Source organism: Delphinapterus leucas, chromosome 4 (genome assembly GCF_059928025.1).
Source record: "Delphinapterus leucas isolate spDelLeu-1000000601 "Yukka" chromosome 4, BTC_Dleu_Yukka2, whole genome shotgun sequence".
In the NCBI taxonomy this organism is placed as follows: Eukaryota; Metazoa; Chordata; class Mammalia; order Artiodactyla; family Monodontidae; genus Delphinapterus; species Delphinapterus leucas.
This window is the reverse complement of record NC_143132.1, coordinates 58609091-58626283: the sequence shown is the minus strand read 5'-3', so window position 1 is coordinate 58626283 and position 17193 is coordinate 58609091. Positions and strand designations below refer to the sequence as shown.

Genomic DNA, 17193 nt, shown 5'->3' with positions numbered 1-17193 from the left:
GAGGTAACTTGATCACCGTCCTCATGAAGTGGTTCTTAGCCCTGACCACATTAGAATAAGCTGGGTGAGCTTTTAAGTATACTATTTCCCAGGCCTCCACTTAGAAATCTAGGGGGTATAAGGCTAGGGAACAAGCTTTTTAAAAATCTCTCCAGGTGTTCTTATATGCAATCAGAATCACTGATTTAGCCACCCAGAATAGTGTGAGAGGCAAAGGCAAAATTAATTACAATTTGATTTTTGTAATGAAGACATAGGACATTAATACAGAATCTACCAAAACTTGAAGACATTTGGCCTTAGCACCTTTCCTTCATAGTATAAAAGTCCTCTCTTACAGGTAACACCCCAAATGTAAAATTTTTACTTTTAGATTAAATGCCTCAAGTAAACCAAAAGAAAAAAAGAACTGTGAGATTCCAATATCAAATATGCTTTCAGAGAGGAATGATTCATTTCACTTTCAGAGGCAGAACGACTTGCTTCTAATCATACAAATGATCAGGAGTGGTTATAAATTTACCCTAAATAATTTGAACATGTACACAAGAACTGCCAATAATCTTGAATAAACTTAATAATCTAAGGCTTTCTCAGGACCACTGATTTCGCCAGATCCGTGGTTAAAAGACAATAATAAATTTTCTCTTTTTTTTTTTGAAGAATGCTCCTTTATTCATCTTATGAAGTCTATATAATTTTTTAACATCTTTATTGGGGTATAATTGCTTTACAATGGTGTGTTAGTTTCTGCTTTATAACAAAGTGAATCAGTTATACATATACATATGTTCCCATATCTCTTCCCTCTTGCGTCTCCCTCCCTCCCACCCTCCCTATCCCACCCCTCCAGGCTGTCACAAAGCACCGAGCTGATCTCCCTGTGCTATGTGGCTGCTTCCCACCAGCTATCTACCCTATGTTTGGTAGTGTATATATGTCCATGCCTCTCTCTTGCCCTGTCACAGCTCACCCTTCCCCCTCCCCATATCCCCAAGTCCGTTCTCTAGTAGGTCTGTGTCTTTATTTCTGTCTTACCCCTAGGCTCTTCATGACATTTTTTTTTCTTAAATTCCATATATATGCGTTAGCATACGGTATTTGTCTTTCTCTTTCTGACTTACTTCACTCTGTATGACAGACTCTAGGTCTATCCACCTCATTACAAATAGCTCAATTTTGTTTCTTTTTATGGCTGAGTAATATAATAATAAATTTTCTTTAAGTTGTATTCTCGAAGGAACGAACTGAAATTTAACTTGCTGGCTCTATCTGAATTCCAATACTACACGAAAAATTTCTGAATACCTATAAAAAATAATTTTACCACATTTAACTAATATTTGGTAAGCAGATGGTTCAAGGTTACCCTGAAAAGATGCATACTTCATTAGTTTATAGGGTTGCCAGATAAAATAGAGGATACACAGTTAAACGTGAATTTAAGATGGACAACAAATGATTTTTTTAATGTAAGTATGTCTTAAATAATGCATGGGACATAATTATACCAAAAAATTATTCTCTTTATTTGAAATTTAAATTTAACCAAGCATCCTATACATTTTTTCCTAATTTGGCAGCCTCATTAGCTTGATAAAGATTTTCTTAAAAATTAAGATACATCTTTGTAATTTCCAAACCGTACAGCATAGACTCCAGCACGCACTAGGTACTCAGGCCATGTTTATTGAAACACTGGGTCAAGTTTGGAATTGATGCAGTGATATGTTAAAATTCACAGTACCTAAGCCATCATTTTTAAGGGTAACCCATCCAAAGTCCTCTCCAAACACCCTGAGAGTCCCCTTCCTTCCAGTTCCTGAGCCCTGTGGGGTGGTTTGAGAGGCAGGCATCCTCAGAGGTTCAACATTAGGCAATTGTTTTAGACCCAAAATCACTTATCTGAAATTCTTAAGGCCAGATGTGTTCTAGATTTCAGAATATTCTGCATTTGATAGAGGTAACACAGATCATATAGCATATACTGTATGGCATTTCCACTGAGGTTTGGGGCAAAACCCTGTAATCAAACATGTTTCTGTGTCTACAGCTACTTATGAATATTCATATTGAGTGTGAATATCAGTCCAAGTCAGGTTTTGAAACCAACTAAGTTTTGGTGCCAACCTTATGCAAAGTTTTTTTCCTCTACAAAACTTTTCAGAATTGCAGAGGAAAGATTACGGACCTGTGTCCCCAGACGGTTATCGCTGAAAACCCATTCTCTGCCTGCCTCTAAAGAGGCACACTTTTATGTTACTTTCCTAGGCTTTTTTTTACCATTGACTTTGACTTTTTAATTGCACAGTTGATGGATGTTTAGTGTAGAAAACATTGGAAAATCAGAACACTAAGGATTTACATAATCAAACAACCACCAGAAAAAAATCACACTAATCTAGAACCCTGTTGATTTAATCCCCAAATCCCATGATATATTTCCACTTCCTCTAACCAGGGAGCTAACTTTGAAATGTAAGAAAGAGGCACGGGAAGGGCTGGGTCCCTTCTGAACACTGCCTGTGACTTGGCAAAGACTCTGCACTCAAGAGGCATTAACACTTTGCTGAGGAATTCTGGGCAGGCTCTGTGTCTTCCCCTGGCTCTGAAGGAAAGATGGGGAGGAAGTAACAGGTACTCTGGCAAGATAATAATGGAGAATACAATTTAACCATTTAAGACACAAAGCTATATGCTTATTACAGAAAAATTAGTCAACTAATTCAAGATTTCACCCAGGAACGTGTTGCATGGCGAAGAATGATTTAAACTTCAGCTCACACCTTTAAGTGTGTTTAGCTATAAAAGTGTGCAGACCAGTATAGCTTACAAAATATCACAACCTATCTGTGTGAGGACAGATCCTTAAACAGAAGGATGGTTTGAGCTTTGTGATCACCGTCTAGGTGATGGAAAGACTCTTCAACAATACTAGGTAAGCAGAGCCTTTCCTTAACCATTTTATTTAATTTCAGTACAGCTAACTTTTCATTGTCATATGCTAAGGAGCAGGAATGAGACAGATAATCCAAAAATAGAGGAACTGAAAAACTATTTTTAGTTCTGAATTTTTTATGTAGTCAGAAATAGACAAAGACAGAAGGAAAATGTACATAAACAAATGCAGGAACACTTTCATACTTTCCAGCAGTTGCCCCAAATCAGGCTTTGCCTTGGAGAGGGGAAGTGCAGGGGGAGGGAAGCCGCTTCCAGCTTTTGCCCAAACTGAGCTTCATGGTTCTGGTGGCTTCCCCACCCCCACTCACCAAGCCCACCAACCTAAAACAGTCTACCAGCACAGAGGTTAACAAGTCTCTCTCCTTTCTCTTGCCCTAAGAAAACACTATGGATTATTGCTTACTGCTTCAAATAAACATCCCCTCTGGGTTTATGTTCGAGTCTGATACTTTTTTTTTTTTTTTTTTTTTTTTTTGCGGTACGCGGGCCTCTCACTGTTGTGGCCTCTCCCGTTGTGGAGCACAGGCTCCGGACGCGCAGGCTCAGCAGCCATGACTCATGGGCCCAGCCGCTCCGCGGCACGTGGGATCTTCCCGGACCGGGGCACGAACCCGCATCCCCTGCATCAGCAGGCGGACTCTCAACCACTGCGCCAGGGAGGGAAGCCCCCCTGATACTTCTATTTGTTTAGGGTTTATAAGTTCATAGAGATTCTATTTGTGATGTGGCTACCGTCTGAGAACACAACAGGCAGGTGGCATTTAGCTCAGAGCCGCATGGAAACAGGTGCACTGATGTTCCTGACAGTGGTCCCCATAAGGACGGTGAAAGTTCAGCCCAGGGAGCCACTGCAAAAATGTTCAACAAATAATTAAATACACTGTCTATATTTTATGTTGTATATGTAATTATGTCTATAGTTTATATTTTATATGGTAGTATACAATAAATAGTGGTCACCTATGAAATACATTAATTTATACTAAATATGTAGAATAGAACGATAGCTCCCAAATCAGCTAAAAGAAACAATGCTAAAGACTGGTCTTGAGAGCCAAGGAAACAATGTCATTAACTTCACACCAGGATTTGAACTCTGAGGTGTTGCTGAACTTTCTTCCTATGGCTCCAGGCCTTGTCTCCAAAAAATGAGGGCCAGGCTTACAGGATGTGCTATTGACATCTGAATTGGAGCTTCCCCAACAGGGATATCTTTTCAGGTTTTGGTTTTCTCATTCCACAGTTTATATCTGACAGCAGCAACAGGTGTATGGAAAAGGAAACGAGATCCAAAAGGGCAAAGGCCATTTCCTTCTTCTGTCTTACGCTCTGGCTCGACAGGCAGCGTGATTACAAGCCCCTGGCATGAGCACTTGGACAGGCCACCCCAGCTGTCCTGAAACTTGGCTGCACGTAGCTCTCAGGCAGGTGTTTGGCTCAATGTTTCTGTTCAGACCCAGCCAGGACTCACTGTTAGCAGGAGATCCAAGTACCATATTCCCGAAGAACATTGGGCGGTATTCTGGCACCTATTATGAGCTGGATAAACAGTGGATAACAGTGCCTGCCTCTATTTCACAGGCTAGAGAGGGAAATAAATATCTAACAAGCCCAAAACAAACATAAATTATAAAATGTGATTTGTAAAAGGACTGAAAGAACAACCGAGAGAATGTAATCTGAGCTGGAAAGGGCTAGTAGGGTTTTTCTGAAAAACTAACACTGAACTTAAGCGCTGAAAGACAGGCAACCGACAAGGCATGGAATATAGGAAAGGGAATTCCAGGCAGGGCACGCTGGTCTGCCAGGGACCTTGGCAGGGGTGGAGGATGGGATGGATCTTTAAACAAACAGAAGGAAGGCCGCCATGAGAGTGGTGTGAAGAGGGGGAGAAAGGTGATAGAAAGGGTCAGGACAGGTACAGAGTTTAGATTTATATAAAATACAGGGGAACACAAACCAGAGTGATATGACCTAATTTAAATTTTAAAAGAAAAATCACTCTGGTTGCTGTGAAGCAAACAGACTGAAGGGAAGTAAATGGAAATGGAACTCAAAAGGAAATTTTGATGATTTAGAAGAGAATGCTATTAGGGGAGATGCGGAGAAGTTAGAGTAATTGAAAAATAGCTTTGTAATCAATTAGAAGTGGGGGTGATAGAGAAAGCAGTATCAAGATCTACTTCCAGGTTTCTGTTTGGACATATAGGTGGATAGAGATGCTATGTCCTGGTGGGAAAACTAGAGGAAGAACAGGATCAGAGGCAGGGGAAGTGTATGGAAGGCCAGGGGAGGGATGGGATCAAGAGTTCGGTTACATCATGTTCAGCTGGAAATACCTGAGAAATATCTCAGTGGAGATATCAGGTAGGCTACAGGATATGAGTCAGAAGTACAGAATAGGGTTGTGGGCTAAAGACATACATTTGGCAGTCACCAGCATGTACATGTTATTTGAAGCCATGGCTATAAAAGAATGTGAGAACATAAGAGAAGAGAGTTCTCAACAAGAGATGGTAGATGTTAACCAGAAATATTGTGGTGACCATTTCACAATGTATATAAATATCGAATCGTGTTGTACGCCTGAAAATAATATAATATTATATGTTAATTACACCTCAATTTAAAAAAAAAGTAAATGATTCAAAGCATATATCTTAATTCAGACCAATGAAAGCAAGCAGAACTTTTCTGTGGACTTCTGGGGAAGTCTGAGCTTGCTTCAAAAAAAAAAAGAAGGTTCAGATCAGAGACACCGTAACAACTGGCTGGATAAAGCAGAGGAAGAAGGAATGGGAACTCGGGTGGAAAAGTCAGAGAGATAAGTAAGAGAAAGAGAAGGAAAACCAGAGGAGTGTGGTACACGAAGGCAAAGGGGTGGGGGAGGGGAAGTGTCAAGGAAAAGAGTTGTCCCTTGTCTTGAATTCCGCTCAGGAGTCTGCTCATAAGAGGGCTGAAAAGCACCCAGTGGGTGGGTTAGGCAGCGCCAGGGCTTTTAGTGGTCTTAACAGGAGCAAATCTGATGGAGTAGTGGAACAAGAATGGGAGGAATGGTGAACTAAGCAGGGGAACACACAGTACACTGAGAAAACTGTTTGAAAAGCTTGGCTATGCTGAAGAGAAACTAGCTAAGGCAGGTGCTGGAAGGAACTTTATTTTTAAATAATAATAATTTTAAAAAATAATAATATTGGCATACTGACAGTACAGGTCCAGTGAAGAGGGAGAGGCTGGGGGGAGTTCGGAACAGAAGGACTGTAGACCTCTAGATGGTGGGACGGTACCCTGGGCACATCCAAAGGGACTGGTATTTGAGGGGAAGAGAGCCTTCCTTAGTTGTGAATATGAGATGCTCTAATTTCTCAGTGAAGTAGGTGGTGAGATCATCTCAGAGCCAGGGGAATGAAAGTGGACTAGAAGTTTGAACAGAGCGAAGGTATGAAATAGCCGTGCTATAAAATGGTAGAATAACTTTACTTGAGAAACAGAGAGATGTTGCCAAGCAGTAATGGGTCTCTATTTGAGGTTGGTTGTCAAGAATATGCAGTAACATCATCCAGCTCAGTCTGCTTTCACTTCCCTCATTCTCCTCTGGAATCCCTCACCCAAAGCCAGTTTTTGCCAGTTTTCATATCATGTGATGACAGACGATAATCCCACCTTCCGAGACCAACTAATCCCCTAACAGCTGCATGAGCTGATTCTATACTTCAAGCCCCCAGCGTCCTCTCTCCTATGCACAGCCTCTATCAAGCCACCAAAACAATAATAGGAAGGATGGAAGTAGCCTCCTCCTTGCTTGTTTCCACTCATGTTCCTGGAGTTCTGACTCTACCTTACTTAGGTCTGGAGAATATAACACAACTGTGCCTGGGAAGTGAGATTTAGCATTGACTCAACTTGCTTCACTTTTGTGTAGAATATGATGCTAATGACAGGTAGACAAATAGAATTTATAGGTCATGTCATATGCGGGCTACACAAAGATAAACAACTACATGGATGGGGAAGGCAGACAGGTTCACAGGGAACCTGAGACCCCATTCCTATGTCCCGTGACCTTTCCAGTATGACATAAATAGTAAAATACTAGTAAGCACCAAAACAAAAACATCTGATGCCTCCAATGAAAGTTTCTTGCTGTATCAGTGCGGAAACTTTGAAAACCATGATCCTCCTGTACAGCAGAACTAGACAAGCAATCCTTCGATATGGTTTTCAGCTTTTAAAGAAAAATATAACTATTACCCAAATGGATTCTTTACTATTTCAAAGTCTAGAGCTGGAAGGCACATACATAAAATTTAATTTGAAAAAGATGTGCATTTTAATCTTGATAAGCAGGCAACCAAGATATTGATATGTAGCTTTTAATCTGACTTCAATTTCTGACAATATCTTTTTGAGCTCATTCTCTGGCACCAAGATCAAATGCAAACAAAGAGAAGCCTAAAAAGGAAGCCACACTGAGCAGAAATCCTTTCCACATATTACCACTGGAGTTTACTCAAACTGAATTTCTTTTCTTTTTCTCAGCTTAGTGGAGAACGTGATGAGCAAGAAAGGAATGTGTTCAAGCTCAGTAGTTTTTCTTTCTCAAATTGGAATTTTAATTTTTAATTTAGGCTTAGTTCAGTTGTAACTAACTCAGAATTTGAGAGGAGAGTAAGTGAAATATTTTCCGCAAAAAACAGACAAGCAGAAAAACAAAAATCCCAACTACCACCCCGAATTCTAAAAACTGCAAGTAATTCTTCATACTCCCTAGGAGGTATCGGCTAACATTCAGGTTGTGGCCTGAAATGTGTAAGCGTTTCAAAAATATTCTTTTCCAAAATAAGTGTCAGCTGTGTTTCACAGTTTTCACTCAGCAGTGTGTGAGGATCCCCTGAAAACTGCAGTGCATTTGTCAAAGAGCAGTGCACTTGCATTGAAGCCAATGGCAAGGCGAGACAGATGAAATGCATGGTTCCCATTCATCGTTTTAATAAACAGAAAAATGAAAAGAAATGAGGCAACCATATTTGAATATGTTTAAGCCACCCTTACAGGGCAATGCTGGAAAGAAGTTCCAAAGTACTAAAATGATTCTTTAAAAACAAAGCAGGATCAGAAGAGCAGAAAGCCTGATTGGAAAAAAGCAATTCACTCAGCTCAAGCAGAAAAGGCTGCCATGAATACTGGCTCAAAAACTAAACAGGCTCTACTATCTTAGCATCAGCTGTTCTGCACCTGACAGTTCTTAATTTGCAACTACTTACCTCATCTTAAGACTTTTTTCCAGTGCCGCTGTCTCCAGGAACATGACACACAAATCCAAAACCATGGCGATTCATACAACATTTAAATTCAATCAAATGGAAGCACCATTTTGCCCATAAAATTTGTATCAAATATAATTTTCTTTTACCTTGGTCTTTTCACCAACAATGTTCTTTTCCAGTTCTGCTATTTTCCGGTTTAGATGATCCAAAATCTCCTTCTCTTTCATAAGTTCAGCTGTTTCTGATTTTTGTTCTCCATCCAAGAGGGCACATTCCATATCCAACTGAGGACACAAAACAAAGCTCAGAGGTGTTTCACCTTCAGAGAAATTTTCAGCTGCCCCCTTTAGAGGTGTATTTTTAACAGCTACAAATTGCAAAAAGTATTACCATTATCAGTCAGATTATGGAGCCCAGAAAACACTCCAGAGAACCCATGTGAGACTCAGGATTCCTATATGAGAAAGTGGAGAGGCCAGAATATATTGGCTAAGAACACTAGTTATCTTCTCATTTAATTTTTCTATGATAACCCCTTTTCTGCTTACTTCTCAAGGATATTTTGCCTACTCGCTTAGATTCAAGCTCAAGTGTGAACCATCTTGGGAGCAGCCACGTCTCTGTTTGTCCCTAGAGCATGGGAAATGAAAATTATACTCGGCCCAGCACGCAAGCGCTGCATTCCTAGCAATGCCAGCAGGAGGGGCTCCCCAGGGTCTATGCATGAGATGACAGGTGAGCAGTCCCCTTCCACACATGGGCTGACTGCATCATCCGTGAGTACAGACATGCAGATCCTTCTTAGGCAGAGTTAGCTGCTTCTTCTCATTCCATGGAGGTATTAAAAAATTGCCCCTTTCTTTAATTATGTAAATCCCCCCATAGTGCCAAGATGATACCCAACTCATACTTAACATGCTCAGAAAATGTCTGTTGGATTTGAACTTAAACGTCTAAATACATGGTACCTCAGCTGACAGATCTTGAAGCAGCTCAGAAAGCATATACTAGTTAAGACAAAGTCGGTCATATATGACGCACATTAAAAATGGCTTCATATGTTCACCTCATTGGATGAAAAAAAAAAAACCCAGAAAGAAGAAAGAAACATTAAAAAAGGCATTTCTACCCCACATACGTACTCATTTTACACAGCTACAAATTGCTCATGTTGACCTCTATGTATTCTGCCCCCCAAGGCCTGTGCCCTAATAGGCATTGATATATTTAAGCTAAAGGAAAGAAAGAAAAATGAGACAGGGTAATAAGTGAACTTGTGGTTTATACCTCTCTGGAAGATTCCTCCATCTGGTCATTTATATCTTTGATTTTTTGTTCAAGTTCCTCGAGGTTGTTCAGAATTGCTATCCGGGACTCTTCCATCACAGTCAACTCCTGAATCCTTTGTTCTTCACTTATACCCTCTGGGGTCTGTGATTAATCAACACAGAAAAGGGCTAGTCACACTTCAATTCCAGAATTTCCCAGTTAATAAACCAGTCACAAGTCTAGCGTTTCACAGTCTGTGTCTATTTGGATTCTATAATAAAAGCATCCTTGTGATTGTTTATTTGGAACTCTGCATTTTCCCATAGACCCTCAGTACATAGGGGCTTAGTTTAGCTCCTACAAACCAACTTCAGTGTACAAATTCGCGTCCTTTTAAAGCCGAAATAACTAAGAGGTTATACAGAGGAGGAAGTTGTGGTCCACAGAGATTGTCAGGACTTCTCTCAGGTTATAGACAAAGTTCAGCAGAGCAGAGAACTAGAATCTGGACTAGACTTTCAACAACCTCCTCAGGGATGTTTCTTGGGCACGCTGCTACCTTCATCATAAGCTCCATACTCTCTCCCGTCTCCAAGTGAGTGCATCTCCTACCACAGTCTCTAGAATCTCTGTTGGGTCCCACTGCTAGGGTTATCTGCAAATGAGCAAGCACTCTTATTTATTTCCTTTCCAACACAAGGTGGAGAAGAGGGACATGGCATTTGGCCTCACCTCACTGAAATGTTTCCCAAAGTTAATAACCAGGACAACACAAGGCTTTATTACTTTAGTGACCCCCCAAATGATTTAAAGCTACACACTTAATATTAATTCATGTTTCAGTTTTTGCATTAGCACACTACTTATCGGTCTTTATCCTATGTAATGATTAAGACACTAACTGGGCCAATGCACTTTTGTGACATGAAATAGGATACTAGCCATTATTCATAAAATTATTTCATGGAAAAACTGAGATCCTTAACAAGGAATGAGAAAGTCAGGAAAGAAATTAAGTGAGAGAGGGCATACTTATACCCCGAACAAAGTTATGACAAATGCCCGGGAAAGAAAGGAACATTTAGATGATACACACAGCCAAAATATGACTACCAATTATTTTAAGAAGAGAATACAGTGAATTGAAAACAGCTTCTTCTCTTAAGAATTTCAGGCTAGTCGTTTTGGATATCACCTCGTGGAGACCAGTCTTTCTGTAAGTGAAGGGGCACCCGTATTGGTATATTATTTATTTAATTTTATCTCTCTTTGAAAAAGAAGTAATTTCTTTACACCAGTAAGTCAGTAATTATATAATTTCACAATTGGAAATTGGAAACAGCAGCCTAGTTAAGTAAATTATTGAACATTACTCACTAACCACTGAAAAGAATATTCAAATTAACTAAAGAAACCATTAACATTTTGTGTTCCTTACTAAGTTCATTTAGTGTTTAACAATCCTAAAGATTACTGTAACACGATAGGCATCATGTTGGGTTCTTTATTCTTTATTCATATTCTTTATTCTTTACCCTACTTCGCTGCTCCTGAAGATTAAACCATTGAGAAGTCAAGTATCTCAGGTTGACTAGAACAAAGGTATGCAGGCCTTCCAAGCCTTGACATTTAGCTTTTGTTTGTTTTTTTGTTTGTTTGTTTGTTGACATTTAGCTTTTAAATTGTCATCTGAATTCCAATATCTTATGAACTAGTAAAACAACTGCTGACCTTTCTTCACATACAATGAATCTCATTGTCCTAATGCTTGGGTGCCTGTTTTAGGGCATGAGGAATGCCTACAACAGTGAATGGCATTCCTAAATCACTGACAAGTAATCCTAGCAGGAAAGCTTCAAGAAGGCCAGTATCCTGTCCGGTCAACATTTCATACTAGGTTTCAACTTCCAGCATGGTTTAAAAATATTCCTCTCATTGGTGGAAGCAAAGCATCAAAAGAAAACAAAAACTGAACGATCTGCAAAACTATAAAGATAGATAATAGTGGCAATTATAAGTATCTGTACAGCTCAAAGTTTCTAGAAAATTTATCACAATAGGTATGTTTAATAATAAACAACCTGAGAGTCTGTAGCAATAAATGTTATCTAGGTAATGACTGTTTTTTATTGTTAAGTTGTTTATAAAAAGCAAAATCTTCAAGAGGCATTCTAAACTCTGGTTTGTAATAGACTGCGATGAGGATACTGTAATATCATTTATATCCAAACAAAAAAACAATAGAGAGCCAAGGGTGTAGTAGCCACTGAATAGCTTTAGTTTATGGTGACAGAGAAAAGTGAAATTTTGATCTATCCGGGTTTTTTTTTTTTTTTAATAGTAATGTATAGGGTACTACTGAGAGTGACGTGTTTTAATGAAAGCACATATATGTGCATCCCCAAATATTCTGTCTTTGAGGTAACTTGATACACACATACACAGAAAGGGGAGACAGTAGGGACAAGACAGTTTGCATCAACCTTTTTTCTTTTTCTTTGCAGATTTCTTCTTAGAAACCTCTTGCGACCAGAGAAGTTTACGAGTGTGAGGGCTTTCCACTGCAGACAGAATGATTACTCAAGAAGAGAAGAGTGGAAAAGTTTTCATCACAAGGGAAAAAAACATTTGGCAAATACATGAGGTGATGGATGTTAACTAAATTTATTATTTTGCAAAATATGTAAGTCAAGTCATTAGGTTGTATCCCTTAAATTTATACACTGCTGTATGTCAATTATATCTCAGTAAAACTGCAAGGGAAAAAAAAAGAGAAGAGTGAGCTATTCTAGGCTTTCACCTCAGGTGGTGGTAGACAGGTTCACAAAAGCCAATTAAAATGAGCGTATTTCCAAGGTCATCTACATCTTTAAGTCTTAGGTAAAACAAAGTCTAGAATGGTAAATCTCAGGCTTCCTAAATATCATTAACATCTTTGTTTCATTAAACCAGCTCAGAGTGTTTTTCACATTCCTCTCTTCTCCATTAATCCTATGAACACTGTACTTTGTTAAGTAACTAATCCAGTGAGCAGATTACTCAAAGAGGAAGAGCATCTAAAACAAATAATCAGGACTTCTTTTTCTTTTTTAAGATTCTTCCGTCTTCTGTCTCGAGGTAACATATGTCTGTCTTCAAAGAGTAATAAATGAAAAACCCATTGCCTCTCAGCTGCACTCTGTCTAAGCTGCCGTGTGGTACCCAGAGGTGCCCTTGATGTTCCCTGTGTCTAAAGGAGGCACAGTCTTCTATTGCATGCCACAGGGGAGCTGCTCCAAGCTTCAAAGGCCTCCTATTTCACAAAAGCATACTGGAGCAATGAAAAACATCTGTCATGATCCACTTATTTACACCCAACAGCTTTCTTGTCAAAGCCCTCTTCAGGAGGAAACCTATTTCCCAAAAGTTAGATCTTAGAGCACACAGCTCACCACTTCAGCAAAAATCTGGTAGATCTCTGTGAAGGAAGAAAGGGAAAGAATTTAACACAAAAAGGCAGTGCAGGAAGCCCAATAGCTGATGACAACAGCTCAAATGTTCAAATGATGGGTCATTTACTTTGCCTGAAACCAACAACTTTTGATTTCTACCCCAGATCCTAGTTTCTAACAGTTGCAACTTTCTGGCAAGAGGGACAGATGTCCTATCAGAATTACTCTCCCTTGAGAATAAGTAAGGTAAACCTGGTCATTAGAAGAAAGAAGAATTGAACAGTCCAGAGTCCTGATGAATACAATGGGAGAACTCCATAGGTAGATAAGGATTTCTGACTAGGAACATTCAGTCAGAAAGTCCTGTTGCAGCCAAACAAACAAAAATAAAACCAAAGACACAAATCTCCCTGAATAGTACTCCCTGTGATAAACTACCTGCAGAATTTAGTATGATAACATCTTTCTCTTAAAGAATCAGTATGTGTCCTCTTATAACAAAAATCTAATTAATGTACCTTTTAAAATTTTTGGCTCTTCGGGCATGACTGCCAAGAAATTTAATGGTCAGGGTTACTTAAATAAATTAATAAATCTAATTTATCTTTCAATAAATAAATTCTTGTGACTATGGTACCTGCTTTTTCTCTTATTTACTGTTTTTGGTGTTCAGACTTTATTCTAATAAAATTGATGTCTTTTATTATAAGGTCTCTTAAGTCCTTTCTAGAAAACGGGTAGGGGAATAATTTCTTTTTATTTCATAGAAAAAAACTTTCTTAACCTGTGTGAAAAATATAGCACCAAAAGATCTTCCCTGAACTCCTTTTAAGAAATCCTCAAATTTGGAAGACACTTTTAGATCAGCAAACAACTGGAAAACTAAGCAATGATTATGACTACATATAAATGTCCTATACATTGAAAAAAAATCATTAATAAAGCCAAGGGGAAGACAAATCATGATAAAAGACTAATTTCCTTACCACAAATAGCTCCTACTACTGAATAAAAACAAGACAAAACATTTTTAAAAAATGGGTGAAGAGGAAGACAAGGGAGATCAAGATGGCAGAGCAGGAGGACGCTGAGCTCACCTCCCTGATGAGCACATCAAGAATACTTCTAGTGGGAAGACATGGAGTTCGCATCTCCCCACAACTAGGGCGCCTGCCGGTTGCTGGTGGAGGACCTCAACGCCCAAGGAGATGGGAGGAACACCTGAGCGACTGGGTAGGACATGGGGGGAATGAGGGGGGAGGAGAAGTGGAGGCTGGACAGGACCGGTGCCCCTGAGGGGTGGCTGGGAGGGGGGACAGGTTCCCACTCCTGGAGGGACCCTCAGGGGCTTGGAGGACCAGGGGGAGCACACCTAGCGTTTCCCCAGCCCAGTCGGGCCCCAGGAAGCCTGCGAGGCTCTCGGGCCAGGTCCTCCGCCTTCTGAGGCCCCCTCCAGGCTGCGTTGGTCCTAGTGGGGTAGGAGGGAAGTGGGGGGAGAAGAGGAGAGGTGGATGGGAGGGGGCCTCAGGGATCAGAGGACCAAGGGAGGCACACAAGGCATTTCCCCCACCCTCTCAGCCTCAGGAAGCCTGTTGGGCTCCCAGTCCTGGTCCTCTATTCTCCGAGGCCCCCTCCAGCCTTGTGGGCCCTAGGGCCGTGGGAGGGAGGGAGGAGGAGAGGCGGTCGGGGAGGGGCCCTCTGGGATCAGGAAGATCAAGGGAGGCACGGAGAGCATTTCCCCCACCCTCTCAGCCTCAGGAAACCTGTTGGGGTTCCAGGTCTGGTCCCCTGCCTTCTGGGGTCCCTTCCTACCATGTGACTCCTAGGAGCATAGGAGGGAGAGGGAGAAAAAGAGACGCCAATGGGGAGGGGCCCTCCGGGATTGGAAGATGAGGGGGGAATGTGCCTAGTGTTATCCCTGCCTACTCGGGCCCAGTGAGCCTGCTGTGGTCCTGGACCTGGTCTTACAACCTCCAAGGCCAGAGGCACCCCTGGGCCCCTCCTGCTGAGCCTAAGCCCCACCCCTCCCCAGGGCCTTTTCGGGCCCTGTGGGTCTTAAGCATATGCCCCGCCCACTGCCTAAACCTCGACCCCCACAGCTAAGGCCTTTTCCGGCTTTTTTTTTTCTCCTCTTTTTTACTATTGTGCTCTGTTTTACATTCAGGTTGTTGTTTCATCTATATTTTTATTTTTTCATTCTTCCTAACATACTTGTTACTTTTCTAATCTTATTTTACTTTTTATTCTTTGTTATTGTTCTCCTTTTTTTCCTCGTTCTTTTTTTTTTTCCTGCCCCACACAGTTTGTGGGATCTTGGTTCATGAGCCGGGGGTAGGGCCAGAGCTCCAGCAGTGGGAGCACCGAGTACAAACCACTGGACTAACAGAGAACCTCAGACCCCAGGGAATATTCATCTGAGTGAGGTCTCCCAGAGGTCCTCATCTTGGCACCAAGTCCCAGTTCTACCTAACAGCCTACAAACTCAGTGCTGGAAGCCTCAGGCCAAACAACCAGTAAGACAGGAACACAATCCTATCCCTCAAAAAAACAAAAAAATGAGACGACAAAAAAAATATGCCACAGATGAAGGAGCAAAGTAAAAACCTAAAAGACCAAATAAATGAAGAGAAAATAGGCAACCTACCTGAAAAGGAATTCAGAGCAATGATAGTAAAGATGATCCAGAATCTCATAAATAGAATGGAGGCACGGATTGAGAAAATATAAGAAATGTTTCACAAAGATCTAGAGAAATAAAGAGCAAACAAAGAGTGATGAACAATACAATAACTGAAATGAAAAATACACTAGAAGGAATCAATAACAGAATAACTGAGGCAGAAAAACGAATAAGTAAACTGGAAGACAAACTGCTGGAAATAACTGCGGAGGAGCAGAATAAAGAAAGAATGAAAAGAATTTAAGACAATCTCAGAGAACTCTGGGACAACACTAAATGCGCCAACATTCGAATTATAGGGTCCCAGAAGAAGAAGAGAAAAAGAAAGGGTCTGAGAAAATATTTGAAGAGATTACAGCGGAAAACTTCCGTAACATGGGAAAGGAAATAGTCAATCAAGTCCAGGAAGCACAGAGAGTCCCATATAGGATAAACCCTAGGAGAAATACATCAAGACACATATTAATCAAACAAAAAAAATTAAACTCAAAGAAAAAATATTAAAAGCATCAAGGGAAAAGCAAAAAATAACATACAAAGGAATCCTCATGAGGTTATCAGCTGATTTTTCAGCAGAAACTCTTCAGGCCAGAAGGAAGTGGCAGGATATACTTTAAGTGATGAAAGAGAAAAACCTACAAATGACTCTACCCAGCAAAGATCTCATTCAGATTCGATGGAAAAATCAAAAGCTTTTCAGACAAGCAAAAGCTAAGAGAATTCAGCACCACAAAATCAGCTTTACACCAAATGCTAAAGGAACTTCTCTAGGCAGGAAACACAAGAGAAGAAAAAGACCCACAAAAATAAACCCAAAACAATTAAGAAAATGGTAATAGGAACATACTATCGATAATAACCTTGAATGTAAATGGATTAAATGCTCCAAACAAAAGACACAGACTGGATGAATGGATACAAAAACAAGACCCATATATATGCTGTCTACAAGAGACCCACTTCAGACCTAGGGACACTTATAGACTGAAAGTGAGGGGATGGAAATAGATATTCCATGCAAATGGAAATCAAAAGAAAGCTGGAGTAGCAATTCTCATATCAAACAAAATAGACTTTAAAATAAAGACTATTACAAGAGACAAAGAAGGACACTACTTAATGATCAAGGGATCTATCCAAGAAGAAGACATAACAATTATATATATTTATGTACCCAACATAGGAGCACCTCAATACATAAGGCAAATACTAACAGCCATAAAAGGATAAATCGACAGTAACACAATAATAGTAGGGGACTTTAATACCTCACTTACACCAATGGACAGATCATCCAAACAGAAAATGAATAAGGAAACACAAGCTTTAAAGACACAATAGACCAGATAGAGTTAATCGATATTTATAGGACACTCCATCCAAAAACAACAGAATACACTTTCTTCTCAAGTGCACATGGAACATACTCAAGGATAGATCACATCTTGGGTCACAAATCAAGCCTCGGAAAATTTAAGAAAATTGAAATCATATCAAGCATCTTTTCTGACCACAATGCTATGAGGTTGGAAATCAATTACAGGAAAAAAACTGTAAAAAACACAAATACATGGAGGCTAACAGT

General features: G+C 40.1%; 1 protein-coding gene across 10 annotated transcripts in view; it reads right to left on the bottom strand.

Moving 5' to 3' along the window:
- Nucleotides 1-17193, bottom strand: part of PHLDB2 (pleckstrin homology like domain family B member 2) — a 107482-nt gene that overhangs the window by 46759 nt on the left and 43530 nt on the right. For all 10 annotated transcript variants that reach the window (XM_089910531.1, XM_022598649.3, XM_089910530.1 and 7 more), the window contains exons 3-4: nucleotides 9516-9659; nucleotides 8375-8512 (exon numbers count right to left, since the gene is read on the bottom strand). In XM_089910531.1, the coding sequence (XP_089766657.1) occupies nucleotides 8375-8512; nucleotides 9516-9659 (282 nt within the window). The remainder of the gene's footprint in view (nucleotides 1-8374; nucleotides 8513-9515; nucleotides 9660-17193) is intronic.